We start from the raw sequence: 21,030 nt of genomic DNA, 5'->3' as shown, positions 1-21,030 counted from the left end.
CCCACCCCGAAAAAGGTTATGAATACCCTTTTGCTCTTATTACTAAGGTGACCTAAGACAACAAATATCTACATTTACAAAATATCCTTCTGCAATAGGCCACATATATACTGCATGCGTAGTTCGAAATAAATTATATTCAGAGGATTCTGCCATTGTACAGCATGGACAAATAAAAGTGAACAAAAATAAAAATTATTTTCTCTTTGTTTTCTTTTTCTTTCAAATATCTAAAAGCTTGAAGGGGAAAACCATTAGGTGCTAGTAGTATAATAAATTCCAAAAAACACTTTAATAAGAACATCAAAAAGACTAGTTTCCAACATTCACTTAAGGTTTTATTCTTTTTTTTTGTTCTTTTTTTTTTTTTACAGTTTTGTCTTCAGAGATATAAACATTGTTTAGTTTTTCTGTTTGTGTTAAACTATGATACAGTGGGAGTAGAAATGAGCGACTAGAATCGGCTGCACAACAGCGAAGGAGCTCCCACGACAATGTTGACCAAACATTTCCCCCCCCTCCAGGTCTCTTCTGGTAAAAGCCTTCCAACAGAGGGTTTAAACTGGAGCCTATGATTTCCTTTCAATATGCCTTCTGGATCCTATATCCTCTCTGTGCGTGTACACATTTAAACACAAACATGAGCAGTCCCTCTCATATAATAATAATAATAATAACAATAATTATAAGTCTTTTTTGAAAGAAGAACTCATGTAAAAGTATGTAGTGTCTTGTGTTTTGCTTACAAAAATGAGGAAGAGGAAGAGAAAGAGTGAGAATCCAGTGAAGTTTGGCCGTGTTGAAGGAGGCGGCAGGGATTGGGAAAAGAGGAGGAATTCAAGAAACAAACAAAACAAACAAAAAACAAAAGCACAGGAGCCATTAGCTCGCTCCTCCTTCCCGTGCTGCGTACAGTGACCGTAAAGTCTGCACTACTTTGTTGCTAAGTTTGTGGTTGCTGGTCAAGGAAATCTTCTTGTAAATGACATCCGACTCCTTGATAGTGTCCACCCAAGGCACCAGTTTGCGACCGTCGCGCTTTTTGGCCTCCGCCCATGGCCCCGAGTAGGAGCCGGCCATCCAATGGATGGCGTAGCCGCTGGGAGTCTTGTGGACCACACGGGCGATCTGCGGCCGGTCCTTGTATTTGGGGCAGCACAGGGCAATCACGTCCATCACGTCCACTGTCTCGCTCATTCGGCCCGGGTCTGATGGGTCGCCTGTTCGTCTCGACCTCCGAGAAGACTACAAGGGGGCAAGAGGATGGCAGAAGTGAGCATACTTAATGCTTGTGGGAGAGATTAAGTCATGTCCTGTAATTGTTCTTGCATCAATTTAGAAGTTTTCACCTCTAAAATTAGTTAATTAAAATTGCACATTTACTTGCCTCCCAATAAATGTTATCACTACAACTGAATCACACTCACTTACTCGCTTTCATTCTCATTCATACACACGCAAAAGCACACACACTCAAAATGAAAAGTTATTCACTCAGACTATAGACATTTTTCACAAGCAAATGAAGAAAAACAATCAACCACACAAACTGCTGAAGAGCCCTCTCAAGTGAAAAATTCACTCACTGAAACACTACTACTGTACTTTGCCCATGCCAAAACCTGATACTGTATTAAAAAATAGCTTTGGCGCCATCCGATGACGTTTTGGTGCAAAGCACCCACTTTCAAAAAATATAGCATCAACTCATTACTCTTATGCTGTGCTCCAGAAAAGTGGGACGCCACAGGTTTCCAACCTCTGACCAGGAAAAGTGCACTGGAACACTACTCTAACTGGGAGGTCCAAGTTGCAAAGTCAGAGAAAAAATATCTACCCTGATGTATGGATGGGCTGATATAACATTCTGATGGGATGATAACAATTCACAAAAATACAACTTACTTAAAATTACAGTTCTAAAATGGCCTATTTAATTCTCTCTCCCTGACCCTCACTCTCTCCATCTCCCATTTATTTTTTAAAGGACAATGTACATTAGTCGAGAGCAAAAGTCAGGTGTATTCTCCCTCCTCTACGATTGCCTGTGTGTGTGTGCGCAACTGCTCACACACTGCTCTCCCCCTTCTGCTCAGCTGAGGAGGAGAGGGGAGGAAAAAAATGGTCTCTCATAATTAACCTCAAATAGGCGGCTTCTGTGGGGTTCTCTGCAAACAGACATTCGATTCAATGAAGGCGATTTAAATGCCGTAACAATGTTTTTTCTGTAAATCAACCTATATTAATTTCAGTTAACTGCAAATAAACACAATAGAATAGAACTTTCTTTCCATTTTATTTCAAAACTAACTCAGCTTTACTAATTAAAAATGTAAACCAAAAACCCCACATTTTTATGTGCAAATTAAAAATGAAAACGATTAAGATAATAGCACATTCAATTTAGATACAACTTTCAAACTTGTCCCAGCATTCATAATATGTTGAAAAATAATGGCGCAAATTAATTCGAATAAAATTGAAAATGAAACACTGTCTTTCTTATCTTTAAATGTAACCCTTATTTATCCAAAATGTTTTGCTTTGATTCACTAGCATGAACAATTTAAAAGTGGGCCAAGAAATATGACATTTTTTGATTTCTCGAAAAGTAGTGATTTTGGACAAGCAAGGAATCCGCCAGACAGTGATCAAGTGTTTCTCCATAGGTCTCACCCCCGGAGTCCGCTCGTCACTGTCACTGTAGTCGTCATCTGTCTCTGGTCCTGCCTGATTACGCGGACTAGGTCCCGACAAGGGTCCCGAGCCTCCCAGCAGGGCATTTATGGCTTTGTTTCGGATGTTGGCGCTTGCTGACGCTTCTCCCTCCTCATCTTCCTCGTCTGGGTCCAGATGTTCCATCAGCACTTTGAACTACATCCAGGACAAATGTCAAAAGCAGTGGTCAGCGGGTCGTCCAGTTGCCATAAAGTGGGATCAAACGTTGACATATGCAGCTCGAATGCATCACATCTCAGACATTAGTGTTCGTAAGTTTTTTCATGGGCTTGCTATGCTCCACTTCATAGTACCGGATTTCACAAAGGACTTTTTCAAATCATAATTTTCTGAGTCATTTGTTTCCCTTCAAAAAAAAAAAAAAAAAATCCTTTCTAGGGATGCACGAGAACTATCGGACCAATAATAGGGGAAAAAATACTTTACTTGTGACTTAAAAAAAAAATGTTTTTTTTAAATTTTATTAAATATTTAGTTATTATTACACGCGCACGCACACACACACACACACACACACACAAATTATTTATATAAATAATTAGTATTTTAGATATATTATATCATTAAACATTTTTAATTCAAATAAAAGGAAGAGCGAACATGTAGTTTTCTGAAAATGACTGCCTTCACTGTACAACAAACCACCGACAAGATTGGCCAGGTGAATGAACATTAGGTATGATTTTTATGTATAGGGGTCTCAAAACTATTTTTATATTAACACTATATTAGTCAAGCAAAAATTTGTAGTTTTACCTTCTGAGCATTTCATATGCAACATGCATCTGGACTGGCGCTGGTGGTCGGTTGGACTATTTGTAATTTCACCACAGGAATAATACATTGTTAAACAATGCAATATTTTTATCTTAATATTAGAGCTGTCAGTTTAGTGCGTTTTTATTGGCATTAATTTAAATGAATTTTAACGGAATTAAATTTTTTCTCGCGAGATTAACGCGGCACACGTCACAAGCGGGTGTTACGTTGCTCTATAAATACACCAGAACAAAACAACAAGCGCGCTGCAGAAGTCCACGCCCATGTCTGTTTTGCCAGCCATGGCAGCGCGAGACACCTAAAACGGATATTTAAAGAGTTTATGAATGGAAAGTTTACTTTTAAAAAGTTGCCAGATTGCTCCACTGAATAGATCAAAGTTAGCTGTTCTCTCTCTGTGTATTATACAGGTATACGATGTATGCCACTGACGCGATTGTTACTTGTTTGGAACTATTTTGTGTGGAAGGTTACAGCGTTCCGTGTCCATATAAATAGAGCGGGTGGAGCTTCTCTGTGTTCGTCTGACAGTGACGGTGCGCAGAGGTGGTGACATGACGAAAGTTCAGCGGTGCAGTGGTAGCGACCTAGTGAAAATAAATCGTCTCCAGTGTTGTCATCGAACCAAGTGTAGTCATCCGAAATGAGGTAGACACAAAAACTGTAGAGAGACTTCCGCGCAAGAAGTACCAACATAATCAACATTGCCTGACTTTGTACGGGGGAGTGAAACCCCCCTCTTTCAAAATGGTTTGCCCCAGCAGCACGGGGAATGCTTGCGCTTGTTTGTACGGCCGGCAGTTTTCAATACAGCGGCACATAACGAACACTGGTGTCTGGGGTCTCGTTATTACATATATATCTGTTATAACATACAGAAACAGACTGCTATGTTCAAAGCAAACTTGAGAAAAACGAAGTATGAAACCATGGTTTAAATCAACTTGAGAAAAACGAAGTATGAAACCATGGTTTAAATCCACTATAGGCTGAGTACTAGTTTACCTTAGATGTGCACTTTATAATGTTATATTGCTCTGTTTTGATTTCATTAAAAAAGCTGTTAAAGCAGCTGTTGTGTGACAAAATATTTTTTTTCACTGTTGTTGATGGACAGTAATTTTGTGTGAGAGATTATGTGTGAACAACTGCTCCAAGTGAAAAATGTTCATGTAAAATTGAAATTGTTATTTCAGTAAATATTTGCATTTGGCACATAGAAAACTGATTCATGATTCCAAGTTGATGAAAGCATTAAAATGGGGAAAAATAGGACAAAAAATGTAAAAGGAAATTCAGAAACGATAAAAAATATGAGTAATCACGATTAATTTTTTAGTTCATTTGAGTTAATTATGACAATTGCATTTTTAATTAGATTAAATATTTTAATCGTTTGACAGTTCTACTTAATATACATTAATATAATTAATTGCAACTATTATACACCAGGTTGCCCTTTGTTTTTGGAGCACATATTGTGACATGCTTACCAACATTTAAGTTAATATAAATTACTTCCATCATCACTTACATCGAGGTACTGTTTGACGATCCGCCTCTTGACATCTTCTGTTAGTGTGGCGCGTGCCATGTTGTTGGAAATGAAGTCGAGGGTTTGTCGCGGGTGGAAGTAAACGTTGACTTTTCGGTTCACCGCCTTGTCATACACCTTAGCTGACTCCGTTGGCGAGTACTTTTGAATTTTGCTGAGGGAAGAGTGAAAACAAAAGAGTTACAAACAGCACTTTTGTAATATCAGAACCCGGAGTAGTCTTACAGTGCATACCCGTCTGAGAATCCATATTGGTTCTTCAGATGCTGTTTGAGGACCAGCAGCAACAGGATGCCTTGAACAGAGTTGGTAAAGTCTAAGAGGCTCGTGGGATTGTCCGGTAGGCGCCTCATGACCCTCTCCGTATCATCCACGTTCAAATCATCAAGGTCTGACTCTGACTCAGAGTTTTCCAAGTCAGCTACTGGTTTCCTGGGCTTTTTGGGCCGCTGTACCACATCGTCGTCTTCGCTGTTGTGTCCCTCATCGCTCACAGGGGAGTTGCAGTTCATTCTTTCATCGTCATCATCACCGTCTGATGTGCTCTTCCACTCCTTCACCTTCTCTTTACGCCTTGGCTCTTTTAACAGAAGCTGAACAGAGGAAAGAACACACGACCACAATGTGACTATTCATCATCACCAATAGTCTTAATCCATTGGAACTGTCAAAGTTGAACAATTCATTCTTTGATGATCTTTGACTTTACAGTTGTTCTTATTTCAAAACAATAGTCCCCATAGGTAATTGGCTACAGTGTATTACAGCGGCAGTGTTTCCAACCTATACATTTAACTGTGGCGGACCACAACTGAACTTTGGCTGCCATGAATACGTTTTGGAGCTACTTGTCAATACGTAATCAAATATATTGTATTTTCTTGGTAGGAGATTGTGCCATTCTGCTCCTTGAGTGTGTCTGCTAATCAATACCACAGTTTTCATAGCAGAAACATTAGTGCTAACAGAGTACTGAAATATCAAAATTTAAATATGAATGTGCATTTTAGAGTATAAAAACTTCAACATTTCAGACATGTCCTGTCCATGTCGTGTCATTCCCGACACCACACCATCAGGTGGAATGGCCACATTGTCACAGCACAATGGGTGCTCATTTTGTTGTATTTGTATGTATTTTCACTTGGGAGCACCTCTCAATATGTTTGGCAAACCCTCTCCAATGCCGTAAGTGGCATTTTTTGTTTCTACGGTTATCTAAACATGTTCCAATTTTGCCATCACTGGTACAGAAGAAAAAGATTTGCCAGGTTTTCTTGTACTTTTGAGGCAGACAATGTTGAATGAACTAAATATTGTGTCCAATAGATTTGGCCAAGCTTGCTTACCTCCGTAAAGGTCTGAAGAAGATTACTCCCAGAAACAGAGAGGCAGATGTCTATGTGGTGCATAATGAAGAGAGGCTCCTCCTGGCTCTGGTATGGGAAGTAGGCCAGGTTGTCCGCTATGAACAGCAACATATTCACCTCTGTCTTCTGCACAATGAAAAGGAGATAAGTTGATGTTATAAAAAGCTCACATTACTTAGGTTTAAGCTTTCAGGTCAGAAAAACTCACGGCGCTGTCATCGAAGAGGTTTAGCAGCGAGATGAGGAAAGCCCTCCTATGTTGCCGGTTGGTGCGGATCATGGTGAAAAGATGGGAGCAGAGCGCCGAGTGTGTCTCATCCTGCCTGAAGCCTCGAATGATGGTCTTCCGAGACATTTCGATGGACTGCTGCAAGTTGAATGACATCTTCATCCCAGCCACGGCCTTCATCTGGAGAGGATAGAGTCAGGAGAAATGAAAGGTAATCAATATTTAAACACAAGATGAAACATTTCAACTGATAACGATAACTGATAATGTCTTGCTTTGTATGGCCGATATGATAACCAATATGATGTTTTTTTGTTAGTATATTACAAATATATCTGTGGTTGCATCTTAAAAGATTTAAAACATTTAAATCCGGGATCGGAGGATGATATAAAAAAAGTGGTCAGCGACAATGTATACTACTTTCTGTACTCTTGCCACTTCAGACGGTGAGGCAATGAGCAAGTTCAATTTAAGGCAAACCAAAAAGGCTGGATGGATGAGGGGAAAATGAGAGTGGCTGAGAGAGGTGTACGTGAAGAGATCGGATGGATTTTTTCTTCGCCTGGATGAGGGCTGATCCAAAAATAATGTGAGTATATTGTTAGTTTGATCAAGTACTACCCAAACTCAGTTTTGCTCCAGTTGTCTTTTTAAAACCATATGCTAGTGTGCATGCATGCGACTGTATTTTTTTTTAAAGCTAGCATACATTTTACCATGCCTGCATCCAATAATGTGGTGCATCTTCTGTATTAAATACAGAAATAGCACCCATAACTGACACTGCACCTTAAAATACGGTGCGCCATATGGTCGTGAAAATGTTGACTATTTTGACAAGGCTGAGGTGCTTACACAAATACAGTTGAAGGGTATACCTCGCGATAGGATCCCCAGAAAAAAACGTGAACAGGTACATTTGTGAATCCAAAACAGCGAATATGTATGAATGTCTGTCATGCCAACTCACATGGATGAATCCTGTGTACTTCTTGTCGATTTCCACTAGTTGCTGATCGGCTTTGTTCCTCATGCTAGGCTCCGGGTCAGTTCCCATGGCAATTAGGTACGGCACGCACTGATGCACAAATTGGATTAAACGTGTTCTTTCCTACAGTCTTTAAATATTAGTGTGAGAATGGGGACAAATCATAATAAGCGTCTTACCTGCACCGGATGGATGAGACCCTGGTTTAGTGTGAGTGCGATGACGTTGAGCGCAAAGCGGCGTACGGTGGACTGCGTGTGGAAGAAGGCCTCCAAAACTTGCTTCAGGTAAAGCTGCATAATGGAGCTGCTCATCCCGGAAGAGATGTCCCCCATCTCCTTCAGATCCTCTTGTTTAGAAAGCTTTTTCCCTGCAAAAACAGAATTTTCACCCCTGTGAGACATTCAAGCACTGATGTAGCAAATTATGCACTTCATTGGGTTGTGGAACGTACATTCTCGGTCAGCTTCCTGCATCCTTGAGTCCTCCTCCTGTAGGTATGTTTGGAGGTTTTTGAGGATGTGCAGTTTGAGGTTAATGGACGAGGTACTGTCAGCCAGGATGCCGTTGTACAACGTCTTTACTTCAGGCACAAACATTTGGCTGGGGTGCATGATCACGAGGAAGCCTGAATAATGTGAGCAACCACATTTTGACATGACAGATTCAAAGCTCCCTGAACTTGAGTCTGGTAGCAAAGTTCATTTAGTTCAGTTGTTCAATTAGAATAAGTGAAAATCATATTATATGAACTGATTAAACATGGGAAAATACTTGTCAAAAGACCAAATCTACCCAATGAAAAAAAACATTTGAATTGTTTTTTTTAAATATATATTTTAATTTCTTGAGACGGTGAAATTAACAGTTAAAATCATTAAGAAATAAAACCACAAACTGCTCCACATCATATAGAGTCAAACTGTATGACTGATTTTTAGAATTTAACAAACAAAATTAAGTTTTCCATATTTATAAATTCTAAGTTTATTGAGTAGCACCTGTATGGACAGGGAGACCCTCAGTTTACAACAGAGTTCCGTTCTTACGGTGGTGACATCACCCAAAAGTTAGGAATGTGGTGCAGTCCATCATTAACCTACACTAACAGTCATAATTACAGAAAATATTTGTTTGAAAAAGACTTGCAAGCCATTAAGATAAAACAATCAAATGAAAAACAAAACACTGCGGAAAATGAGTACGCTTTGCTTGCTTTACGTAACCTTAAACGCTAGTATTCCGGGACTGTTGAAAACCGAGGGACCCGAGAAATAGCTACTACTTACAGGTTTTTGACCTTACCTAAGCCGATGATAGCTTTGGTCTTGACTTCCTCATCCTCATGCTTGGTGAAGTACAGAAGAAGCTCCAGAACCTTCTCCTTGATGATTATCTGCAACGCCCCAAAAAGGTACATTTTTATGATGTTGCCAGGCTCCGTGCATCAATACGGGTAAACAATGGCGGGGAAAATTCAGACTGATACTATATGGACAGATTTATTGAGACGTGATCATTACATCTCTTGGAAATGAAAACAGAGGAAAGAATATAAACGTGCTGCACCAAGTGAAGCTACAAGAGCTTCCACTCTTTCGGAAATACTTTTCTAGCCTCTTTTACGCAGCCTCTAGAAGTCACTTTTTTTTTTGGTCAAGTTGTTCCTTCCTATTTTATACCGCTTGTTCTTATGAGGGTCACCAGTGAGCTATCCCAATTGACTTTGAATTGGTCGGCAGTCAAAGGCAGTGAACAGAGACAAACAATCACTCACAACTATGGACAATTCAAAATGTTTGAGCTAAAGGTGCAACAATTAACCGATTAAGCAATAATTACTTGATTACTAAACTAACCAACCATCTATTTTGATAATAGAAAAACAATTTTAGCCATTGCAAACATCTTTTCTATAGTTTTTTTGTTTTCCTGGCATGGTACGTAGCATACCACTAATTTAATCACCATAATTTTATGTTTATGCACTTTCTGTGCTCTGAATTTGAAATGTCCTTTTTTGATTATGGGGATGAAAATGGATCAGATTAATGGATAAATTCAAGATATAACTGACAGTTTAATCAATTATTAAAATAATGCTTAATTGCTACATGAACCCAGACATGTTTTGGAGGATGTTGAAGCCAGAAAAAAAACACAATAGAAAAGATGGTCTGATTTCAACAACACAAGAAAAAGCCAACAAGTGAGTCCACTCATCAGCTATTTTGACAGCAGCATGAAACGCATCTTGGGATATTTTCCCCATCCAAGTCTTCTCAAGTCAGTGACCGACACGGACGTATATATGAATGGACTAGCAATGCCACTTACTAGCAAATGAGAGAAGTGAAGACACCGGCAGAAAGCCTGCCCAACTTAAATACATTGATTTCTCCATGGCATTTTCATGCGATATTTCTGTCTCTATCGTGAAAATGTCATGTATGGCACGCATTCATATCAATAAGTCTGGGAAAAGCGCGCCCTTAATAAAAACAAAACAAAAAGGAAATGCAGAAAAAAAGCTTCCAGTGAGTGAATCCTGAATAAATTAGTGAGCATCTTAAATATCCTTGACCCATTCCACAAAGCATCACCAGGGTGTGTGATCAGGCTGTTCCGACAATTCTTAATATTTGGGGTAATTTTGACAAACTCATATTACAGACAAATTACTAAGACAGTTGGAAACTGTTGAAAACCAGTATGCTACCTTGGATGGGCCCTTGAACTCCTCCAGGTCAAAATCAAAGTGTCGACCCAGGGCACCCACAGTGAATAGTGATCTCAGTATTACAGGCTTGTTTGCTGCCAACGTCGTGCTGTTCCGATCCTCTTGATGCTGGATTTTCAGCCTACTAAGAGCACCTATTTAAAAAAATGAAGGGGGCGGGGGGGGAATGGTGAGCCAAGAAGTGCAGTAAAGTGGAAACGTTACACATGGAGAAATGTGTATCTCACAATAGAATTTGTTGAAGCAGGCCCAGACAAACTTGTAGTTGTGTGTCACTTTGTTGACAACAGCCCCCAGACAGCTGACACAGTGCTGGACCACCTATACAAAAGTGAAACACAGTTCTAGTGCACATGTCATAGAGTATGAGGGCAGTGATTCCCAACCACTGTGCCACAATTACGCAATTTCAGGTAATTATTTTTTTTTTTGCAGTTATTCACACATAATCTCTCACACAATATTACTGTCCATCAATAACGGTGAAAAAAAATATTTTGTCACACAACAACTGCTTTAAAAGCTTTTTTTATGAAATCAAAACAGAGCAATATAACATTATAAAGTGCACATCTAAGGTAGACAAGTACTCAGCCTATAATGGATTTAAACCATGGTTGCATACTTCGTTTTTCTGAAGTTTGCTTTCAACACAGCAGTCTGTTTCTGTATGTTTGTTGAAGAATAACGAGACACTGGACACCACTGTTCATAACGTGCCGCTGTATTCGAAACTGCCGGCCGTACAAACACGCGCAAGCATTCCCCGTGCTGCTGGGGCAAACCATTTTGAAAGAGGGGGGTTTCACTCCCCCGTACAAAGTCAGGCTATGTTGATTATGTTGGTACTTCTTGCGCGGAAGTCTCTCTACAGTTTTTGTGCACTGTCACTGTCAGACGAACACAGAGAAGCTCCACCCGCTCTATATATATGGACACAGCACACTGTAACCTTCCACACAAAATAGTTCCAAACAATTAACAATTGCGTCAGTGGCATACATCGTATACCTGTATGATACAGAGAGAGAGAGAGAAGAACAGATAACTTTGGTCTTGTCAGTGGAGCAATATGGTGAATTTTTAAATGTAAACTTTCCATTCATAAACTCTTTAAGTATCTCTTTTCGGTGTCTCGCACTGTCGTGGCTGGCAAAACAGACATGGGCGTGGACTTCTGCAGCGCGCTTGTTGTTTTGTTTCTGGTGTATTTATAGAGCAACGTAACATCTGCTTGTGATGTGTGCCGCGTTAATCTCGCGAGAAAATTTTTAATCCCGTTAAAATTCATTTAAATTAATGCTAATAAAAACGCACTAAACTGACAGCTCTAATATATACACAATTTTTTTTCAAGTAAGAGTGTACAGGAGGATCCGATGTAAATGCTGACTGAAAATTTTTTAAAAAAAAGTGAGAGAGAGAGAGCGAGAGAGAGAAAGATTACAACAGCTCTGATCCCAAGTTGCAATTGCAGGTACACCCCTCGCGATCGATTTGGGACCAGTCCGCGGGCTACCGGTTTATTGCGATCGACCGGTTCGGCACCTGATATAAAATAATAATTTCACTTGCTAAAATGAAAGAATTTTTTTCCACAAAATTATCTATATTTTTTAGATGTACCCATAAACTTTGTGTATCAATAAAGTTGTGGAAACACTGAGCATTAATGTGGAGTTTCCTTAACGAACCGTCATGCCATATTTGATGATGAGCTTCATGAGGTCCTCTTCGATTGTAGCAAGGAACGTCTCGCTGGGGTGCTCCATTAAAGGCACAACCAGCTCCAACATCTTTGCCACGTTGCAAATGACCATGAAGTCGTTGGCAGTCTGCGGAAAACACAAAGGCGATTAGTTTTGACTCCAATTGAAGTGAGCTAATACGCAAAGGACGTATTGAGACAAACAGGACACTTACGTGACACTTGGTGGTTAGGTAAGGCTGCATGGTCATGGCATGTTTTACCATTAGTTGGGCCCTGATCTTACTGAACAGGTACAAGGTTGTGATGCAGGCCACTAAGCGGGTGGAGTTCACACCCTTGCTCTCTGCATGAGAAAGACAAAATATTGACATTCAATGCAAGTTGAGCAGTCTCCCCAAAGTTGAAGGCCTTTGAGCTCACAAAGGCTTTTTTTGCTCTCCCTTTTTATTCTGCCGCTATAGGGGATGAAATCATTAAGTTGGCAACAAACACCGAATAGGCTCGCTTCGTAGCACGAACATCTCGTCGTGGGGAGAGAGATGATTTGAACCATTCATTCATTCATTCATTCATCTTCCAAACCGCTTGATCCTCACTAGGGTCGCGGGGGGTGCTGGAGCCTATCCCAGCTGTCTCCGGGCAGTAGGCGGGGGACACCCTGAATCGGTTGCCAGCCAATCGCAGGGCACACAGAGACGTGATTTGAACCAGTGTGGGATAATTCTTTGGTTTTGACCAACAACGGTCACAGATCTATTAATACACCTAGCAACTGTTTTAAATTGGGAAAAACATGTATATATCACATTAAACAGGGTCTGCACATCCATTAAAGTGTTTATAATAATAATATAATAATAATACATTTTATTACTTATACAATTTATAAGCGCCTTTTCAAGACACCCAAGGACACTTGGACACTTTAGGACCAAGGACACTTTACAATAACAAAAAAAAAAAAAACAATACGGGTTGAGCAGCGGCAGCCAAAACAGCATTATCAATTTCTTTTGAAAGTTACCCCTTCGAACAATCAATGGTCCGGTCGGAATTGCAAATAAGAATCTGTCAATCAATTGTCTTACCTGGATTAATAAATGCTGACTAAATAAAACAAATCAACATACAACCTTAATTAAAGAGCTTACTTGCCTGCGAGAGACTCTTCGTATTTTAAGATGTGCTCCACAAGATTGTCCACTAGCTGAACGCAGGCCTTTTTGGCAGGTTTGTACGCCGCATCCTCCTCAGATTTGAGAAGCTAACACCAAAGGGACAGGATGGAGTGGTGCTTAATATCAACAATGGTTTTACAATGCACCAGGCTCTTGCCATAACACTTACATTGGAAAGAAGCTGCTCAAACCAGTCATAGCCAGTGTCTCGACAGGCCGCAACCACATCAGTGATGTTGAGGATCTTTCTGGTCATAGTCTCCTTGTCATGGGCTGGCGTCGGTGTGAACCATAACTTCTGGAATGTCTCATTCACTAATTTCTTTGGGGAAAAAAAACATCAAGAGTGAATTGCATGTATTTATTTTCAAAAGAATGTTCACAACCCAAAACAGTGCAGTGAACCTACCTTGATTCCTTCCTCATCATTGACCCTGCGAATCATTCTGACGCACATCTCTGTAATTTTACTGAATGTGGGCTGTTCCAAACAGATGTCTCTCAGGATCTTAATCACTCGCTTCCTTACACTGATACCAGTGTCCTGCAGGGCACACATTGGTTTATGAAACCCCACTGACAGATTTTGTAAACAAGAGGGTGACTGTGAGGAGAGTGGCGTGTTGGACCAATATTTTTATAACACTAGGTGGCAGTGTAGGACTGCAGTGGACGGTGAACTCGAGATGAACCCGATTGATTTCCATGACAACAGGCATAACAATATCAATGTAACACTTTCAGATCCTGGAAGGAGATAGGGAGGGAGTGCGTTTGAAACAAAGCAAATCTATTCTGCTACAATAATGATAATGGGTTTGTTTTTTTGTTTTTCGATGTGCACCACAAGCTTTTGCATTTCAAAAAAGCATGTTGGGTGGTGGTGGTGGTGGCTCAGTTTTTTATTGTTTAACATTTGTTTCCCACACAAGGGCTTTTTTGATAAGTTATATATATATATATATATATATATATAAAATATATAATATAATTTTTTTTTTAATAAGCGATGATAAATGGTTAAAATGGATGGCTGGACAGTAAACACTAGGACACTGACTGCACTCTGTCCTCCTGTCATAATCGGAGTTGATACTGGAATACAAACGGCCACAGCTCGCTGAAGTCCAACTTCGGTGAGTGATATTTTTAATCAGTTGTTTTCATTTTGGTGCTTGTAAATGTCTTCACATGAAAACTGTCATTAATACCAAAATGTCTGGGGTCATGCATTTATTTTTAAAAATGGTGTGTGCATTTCTGTGTGTGCACAATGTGCATAGTTGAAATGTCACTCACTACTAAGTAAATATTTTGCAAGTGATTTCTTTAAAAAAAAAAAAACTAAAACAAACTTCTAATATATCTTAAAAACACTCCAGTGTACAGTCCCTTAGAATAATTGTTTCGGGAAGTGAATTTGTGTAAGTTGGCAGCTCTGTGAAAGTGATTCAGTCCCCCCAAAAAATCTAACTTTAGGAAAAAAAGTTGTTGCTTTAATTTATATTTATTCTATTTAAGTGCAGTACATGTTTGTGCTTGAAATTATATAGCCCAAATCTTTGGAATGAATGGGTCATACTTTCTCCTATCTACCTTTGGACTATTGTTCTTTGAATAATTTCATTTGTTTAAATGTCTTTAAAATTTCAGACCAAAAAAAAAGAGCATTCATCTTTCCTGATGATATTGCATCGGCCGATATCGCTATCGGACAGTACTGTGGGCCGCGATATCGGCATTGTGTTTTAAGTGAAAAAATTTGAATTAGGACACCCCCTTGGGTAGCGCACTTTATTAGCGTTTGGATGTTATTTCAGGACGACATTGTGTTACCAATATTGTTAGCAAGTTTGTGACGGCAAAATAAATGCCCCGAACACAGTCTGGAAGACCAGCCAAGTTCCTCGTTAAGCCGCAAAACCCAGCATGGAACAACTTCAAAATAAAAGCGAACCAAAGCATTGATGATGTTCATTATTTGTTATGGTTTATATTGAAGTTGGCCTTCTCAATTGCAATTGCATGAATAATTGTCGCTGCGGTTGGCTTGACTTCTTTTTGACATGTAAATAAGTGGGAACTTGAGGCAAAAAAAAAAAATACCATGAGTATTTTTGTCTTACCAAGGTAGTCAAATGAGTCAAGGCCTTTTTTCAGGCTGAGTTAGCATAGTACAATTAAAAATGCAATGTTTTTTACTTCATTCAAATGGTTACTTTTATTAAGAGAAAAATAGAACAATGAAAATGAATATATTGTTAATTTTGGGGGTTTAAATCCTACATGTAAATACATCTATTTTTTAAATATTTTTTTCCACTTAAAAAAAAAACCTCATCTATGAATGACAATTATATGTGGCCCATTAACACAAATATTTGCACACCTCTGGAATATACAGGGGTGGGCTAACACTTACCAGGATCCTCTCTATGAGCATGTCATAGTACTGCTCGGTGAGCTGCGGTCTGCTTAGGACAAACCTGCCCAGCAGCTCCACGGCTGCCTCTCTAACACTGGTGGAGTTGTCCATCAAGCGTCCGTGAACTCCACGCTGCATGTCGGACTGCACAGGCAGAGAAACCTGTGTCACTTTACAGCATGACGAGGGAGGGACAGTAAAACGGGGAGGTAGTCTTCAACAGAAACATCAAGAGGTACCCTCGCCAGAATGCTGGGGTCCACGGCCACCACCTCCGACAGACACTTCATGGCTTTAGTCCTCACGGCTATAGCACTTTCTCCAAGGACTCGCAATATCTGGGGGGAAGAAAAAAAAACCAATATAAATAAACAATATATAGAAATGTACCTGTAAATTCAATGGCCATTATGCATTCAACTTAGCATGATTCATTTATATTGTACCCCAAAGTAACAAACAGAAAAGAGGAAACCTGATTATGATAGTCGGAAATTAACATTTAATATTTTTTTAATTTCATACTATTCAATGATTATTTTTTTAATGTAAATGCCAATTAAGAATGTAAAAAATTTAAAACGACAGACAATTTGAAATATTGTCTGTCGTTTTAAATTTTTTGATGGCAGCGATTATTAAGGTCCTCTCAATAAATCCTGTTAGCTGTACAGTATATTAACCATATGGAGCGAAATACACAACATGGACTACGAATCTGATGCATCGGCCAGCTTCCCCCGAACAATTATCATCGCCAAATTTGCTCAAGACTATTTTTATTCGCTATGAAGTGGCTGTAAAATATAAAGATGGGGAAAACAGGGTACGAGTTTTCAATGATTACCTGTGTTAAATAAATATCAAAGCTTTGTGCAAACGGCCTCATGGAGGCCAAATAACGCACAATAAGACAGGAGTCCTCATAGTCCACAGTGTCGGAGTTCATCCTTGAAGAAAGGAATAGAAGACTAAGATGCTGCACAAAAGACACCGAATCACATCACAGCCATTCCAGTGAGATGCGTGCTTACTTCAGCATGGCAAAATGAGCTGGCGTGGTTTTGATGATATTGCGCAGGAACTTCTTGCGCTTCTCAGCGCGCTGCATGATCTCACCCGTGGTCTCCATTTCCTTGGCATGTTGTGGCCCATCTGAGGAGTCGTCGTCCTTCGGGTTCTGATTTCGCATGGACTTCTCAGCCTCCGTCGTGGTGTCCCGGAACCACTGGGCTATGTAGAACTTTCTTGCAAACTAGAAAGCAAAGTCTGCCTCAATTTCTCATCTTTGTTTGGTATTACTGGTTTCGTCCTAACATGACACCTTGCATTTATGCCAAAGAGTTCAATCTTTGTCTCATGAGATTGGATAATTTTCTTCCTCGTGGTCCTTCAAGTGCCTTTTGTCAAATTCCAGGAGTGTTGCCCTGTGCCTTTCACGAATGAGTGTCTTTCTTCTGGACACCCTACGATACAGGCCTAATTGGTGTAGTGCTACAGAGATAGTTGTCATTCTGGAAGGTTCAGCTCTCCCCAGAGAGGACCGCTGGAGCTCAGACAGAGAGTTTAGATGGGCGTCCAGCTCTAGAAAAATTCCTGATGGTTCAGAACTTCTTCCCTTTACGGATGACTTTCAAGTTGTCATTATGGGCAGTTGTGTGTAAAATTTTGAGGAAAAAAGTAAATCGGAAAAGGTGAAGCTTCATCTAACTCCAAAACTGTTTGAAACCATTTTTGGTACAAATTAAATCTCACCACTAGGGAGGCATCGGTATCAGCATTTTCTTCCAAATAGTCCAGTAGAGCCTTTTGCAGCTGCTGAGTTTCATCCCCACCCTGAGACTGCAGAAATATGACAGGGATAAATATGGATCTTTCAGCACAATAACACATATTGAGTTATTGAACCTGTTGTAGAATACGATCAATCGACCGCTGGTCCATCTTGCTGGTGACTGCATCCTTCCTCAAGCGGGCGGCCACGGTGCCGAGGTAGTCAAGAGACGCCACTCGGAGTGCCATCTCCGTCTGCTTGTTGCTGAACTGGTGCACCTGGTGCAAATCAAGCAATGTTTGCAGGCTATTGATATTTTGTAGCATGGAGCAAGGAAAAATACAAAAATGGTTTCGATTCATTCTACAAAAAAAAAAAAACAAAAAAACCCAGGTGTCCATGACATTCTTTCAGCAAAACGCCACAAGCATCAAGAATTACAGCACACGACAAACCCTTTTTTTTAAAGTCTCACTGAATTGGGAGGGGGTGGGGTGGATGAGTCGAAGTTCACCTTGCCCATTTTTATTGAGGGATTGGCTACTTGTTAAGTCCCAAGTCTAAAAAGTGAGTATGAACTGCAAATCATATTCCCCCCCCAAAGAACAATTAAGGATTGCACATTTACTTATGGTGACAGCACTTCACCACCTACCTGGCAATTACACTTGCGAGTTATGGAGTGGATCCATGTATTTGGCGCATGCAGTGGAAACTTCGTTAAACCCAAATAATCTCCTACTCACATTGCGCTGACAGTTTCAAAGAGCAATAAAGTATGTAGCAGTTCTAAAGTAAGGCTTTCATTATCATGAAGAACAAAAGTGGAGCTGGCAGATTGCGACAAAGAAAGCAAAAATTAAGAAATAGGTAAGCAGCTCAAACATGGGGGAGCCTAGAGTGCAAAGACAAAAGTGAGTGCCCATAAAAGCGTGGATTGAAATTTCCCAGACGGAGGCAGAGTAAGATGCAGAATTACACTTGTCAATTAGTATCTGGTCATGAGACACATGGGACAATTTTAGAACGCCTGCCATGTCATTCTTCAATAACAACAACAACAAGTATAGTAATAGAATGTCTAAGATTTAACCGACAAATAAGCTGGATGACACTAACCAGGAGTCTGCCGAGCAGACTTAGTAGCAGCTCGGCAGCGGGCCACTCTGGTTTGTTCACCGTCGAGAGCAGGTCCTGGACAAAATTCTCAAACAGAGGCCGATAATCTTCCTCTCCTTGCTTACTGCCACATCTGAGGGAGAATATGGGAAAAAGACTGAGACAACAATTCCGTATCGGCAGATCCATAAGACCAAACTCAGACTCAGGTGCCAAATAAGTGTGATCGGGACATCCGTAATAAATGTTTTAAAAATCAACCAGGATCACAGAATGAACTGGGATCCACTTTGAAGGTTCCACTGTAATTTTGAAAATAAATATCTGTATCCTAACCAAAAAGGAGTTTGCTTACTTTTTCAGGAATACTGAGAGGAAATTCTGCGCCGTTCGCATTGCCGTCTCATATGAGTTGGTTATCAACACATCTTGGTCCACCTGAAAATAAATACAATGAACATCCATGTACTACATTGAGAAAGCATAGAGGTGCATGTAATTTCTCCGACCTTGCTGTCATGCTCCTCTAAAGTGTCTTTGTCGTTGGGGAGGTGGACCACGCACTGGATGAGCTGCAACACCAAGGCGGTCACCATTTGAATGTACATGGGTTCACCATCCTGGTCAGAGCTGTTCAACCTTGAAAGAGTATGGCTAGGATCAGTATCAGAGCCTCACATAGCTGTTAGGGCTTACTCTCAATGTAACTTATACCGAAAGTTCCTGAGGGAGCGTTTGCTGGTGGGCAGCCTCGCCAGTGACGTAAAGATCTCCTCCAGAATGAGCTGCCGGTGCTTCTCGTAGCGTGAGAATACCTGGAGGGAAAAAATGTTGAAGTGTGGTGTCTGACATTTACCTCCAAGAACTTCTGCAGTTCTTGGGGGTAAATGTCAGAACACTTACCGCTGTAACCAGTTTTATAGCACACAGCTGCAGCTCACTGACATTTTCCACAAAAAATGGAGTGATTCCCATTGAAGAAACCTAAGGGGGGGAACAAAACAAAATATAAAGAGCGGAAAAGTACGATTAATACAATGTAAGAACAAGAAGTAGCTGAAGGCAGTGGCGGTTTAAACTGAACAAATAACTCCAAATACAATTGAGCTTAATGGGAAATTTTGTTTTCGATGTCCCTTGAATGCTTTGCATTGTATGTACCCGGACAACAAAGTACAATGTATCTTTTCACCTGCAGTATGGTGGTGTCGGTGAGCAGTTGGATCTCGAGGAGCTCAGAGATGTTGCTTACAACATCACAGACTTTGTTGTACAGCATGATGATGACACGTTGTTTGTGTGTGGAGCATTTGGCACGCTTCGCCTTGGAGCTTAACAAGACACCTAGATGAACGATCAGATAGATGAAATAGATTAGATAGGTAAATGAGATTAGATTAGATAGATAGATCGATAGATAGATAGACATGACATGACAATTGCTCTCGTCAGAGGGCAACATTAAATGGCATCATTATCAGATGACTGTTCAATGCTCACCGCCGTGCGGGTCCACCCTGTAGACGGGGTCGTACTGTGGGTAGAGCGTGTTCTGCAGATGGAACTTGGTGTATTGCAGCACCCGCTCTATGACGTCCTCAATGTAGACGGCCTTCGGCATGTGCACAGACGTCATGATGTTGAGGGCCGTGAGACAGGCGTCGGCCGACTTGGTCACTCGCTCCATGATGAGGTCTCTCCACAATCTCTCCTCATCCTCTGCGTCATGGTCCTGACAGTACAAATGGAGAATGGAGATCAATTTTTTTAAACCTCATAACTAATGGGTCAAATGTGTAAATTGTGTCCTCAAAAGCAGTTGTTTACCGAGCAGCAGACTTTATCAGGCGTTTATTTGAAGGCGATGTTTAATTCAAAGGAAGTCTGTCAAATCAATGTATCAATAATTCAGTGTAGTTGGAAGCGGAGCTGCTTAGGTTTAGACAGACAGGTCGGGACATGTCTATTCTAGTTTGAACGCGTTGCACAGCTGTAAGTACATGACAATGTGCATTTTAGCATTCTGAGTACACAACTGCCATCTTTGTGATTACCGTATTTTCACGACTATAAGGCGCCATTAAAAGTCTTAAATTTTCTCCAAAATGGACAGGACGCCTTATGGTGCTGAGCGTCCTTTATATGCGCTGAGTTCCAAAATCTGACTGACAGCCGACACGCTGTTTATATAGAGAAAAGGCGGAAGTGACTGTGGCCAGGCATGCGGGAAAGAAGTCGGCCAATCAGGGAAGGGTGGGCGTGTATATATACATATATGGAGAGGGAGAGAGAGAGAGAGAGGACAGGCAAGCTAGTCCGCCAATGGTGAAGGGTGGGCGTGTAAGTGGACGCCTCAAGCCAGTACCAACACTTGTATAGAGTGTGGCAATGTGCATTGTTGCAAAACGACTCCGGTTTT

At 40.5% G+C, this 21,030-nt stretch overlaps 1 protein-coding gene across 2 annotated transcripts in view; it reads right to left on the bottom strand.

Annotated features, from left to right (window-relative positions):
- Positions 1-316: 316 nt before the first annotated feature.
- The window catches only part of nipbla (NIPBL cohesin loading factor a), a 40,661-nt gene continuing 19,947 nt past the window's right edge, over positions 317-21,030 (bottom strand). For both annotated transcript variants that reach the window (XM_052067798.1, XM_052067799.1), the window contains exons 19-48: positions 20,112-20,343; positions 19,804-19,955; positions 19,515-19,595; positions 19,326-19,426; positions 19,121-19,250; positions 18,967-19,049; positions 18,612-18,744; positions 17,627-17,770; positions 17,474-17,560; positions 16,753-16,973; positions 16,566-16,668; positions 15,958-16,056; positions 15,716-15,862; positions 13,703-13,837; positions 13,463-13,615; positions 13,267-13,379; positions 12,328-12,454; positions 12,099-12,239; positions 10,632-10,725; positions 10,384-10,538; positions 8,970-9,060; positions 8,119-8,292; positions 7,844-8,034; positions 7,647-7,754; positions 6,653-6,853; positions 6,424-6,570; positions 5,309-5,667; positions 5,054-5,228; positions 2,677-2,874; positions 317-1,245 (exon numbers count right to left, since the gene is read on the bottom strand). In XM_052067798.1, coding sequence (XP_051923758.1) covers positions 883-1,245; positions 2,677-2,874; positions 5,054-5,228; positions 5,309-5,667; positions 6,424-6,570; positions 6,653-6,853; positions 7,647-7,754; positions 7,844-8,034; positions 8,119-8,292; positions 8,970-9,060; positions 10,384-10,538; positions 10,632-10,725; positions 12,099-12,239; positions 12,328-12,454; positions 13,267-13,379; positions 13,463-13,615; positions 13,703-13,837; positions 15,716-15,862; positions 15,958-16,056; positions 16,566-16,668; positions 16,753-16,973; positions 17,474-17,560; positions 17,627-17,770; positions 18,612-18,744; positions 18,967-19,049; positions 19,121-19,250; positions 19,326-19,426; positions 19,515-19,595; positions 19,804-19,955; positions 20,112-20,343 — 4,638 coding nt within the window. In that variant the 3' untranslated portion in view covers positions 317-882. The remainder of the gene's footprint in view (positions 1,246-2,676; positions 2,875-5,053; positions 5,229-5,308; positions 5,668-6,423; positions 6,571-6,652; positions 6,854-7,646; positions 7,755-7,843; positions 8,035-8,118; positions 8,293-8,969; positions 9,061-10,383; positions 10,539-10,631; positions 10,726-12,098; positions 12,240-12,327; positions 12,455-13,266; positions 13,380-13,462; positions 13,616-13,702; positions 13,838-15,715; positions 15,863-15,957; positions 16,057-16,565; positions 16,669-16,752; positions 16,974-17,473; positions 17,561-17,626; positions 17,771-18,611; positions 18,745-18,966; positions 19,050-19,120; positions 19,251-19,325; positions 19,427-19,514; positions 19,596-19,803; positions 19,956-20,111; positions 20,344-21,030) is intronic.

Source organism: Hippocampus zosterae, chromosome 6 (genome assembly GCF_025434085.1).
Source record: "Hippocampus zosterae strain Florida chromosome 6, ASM2543408v3, whole genome shotgun sequence".
In the NCBI taxonomy this organism is placed as follows: domain Eukaryota; kingdom Metazoa; phylum Chordata; class Actinopteri; order Syngnathiformes; family Syngnathidae; genus Hippocampus; species Hippocampus zosterae.
The sequence above is the reverse complement of the archived record's forward strand: the minus strand, read 5'-3'. Positions and strand labels throughout refer to the sequence as shown.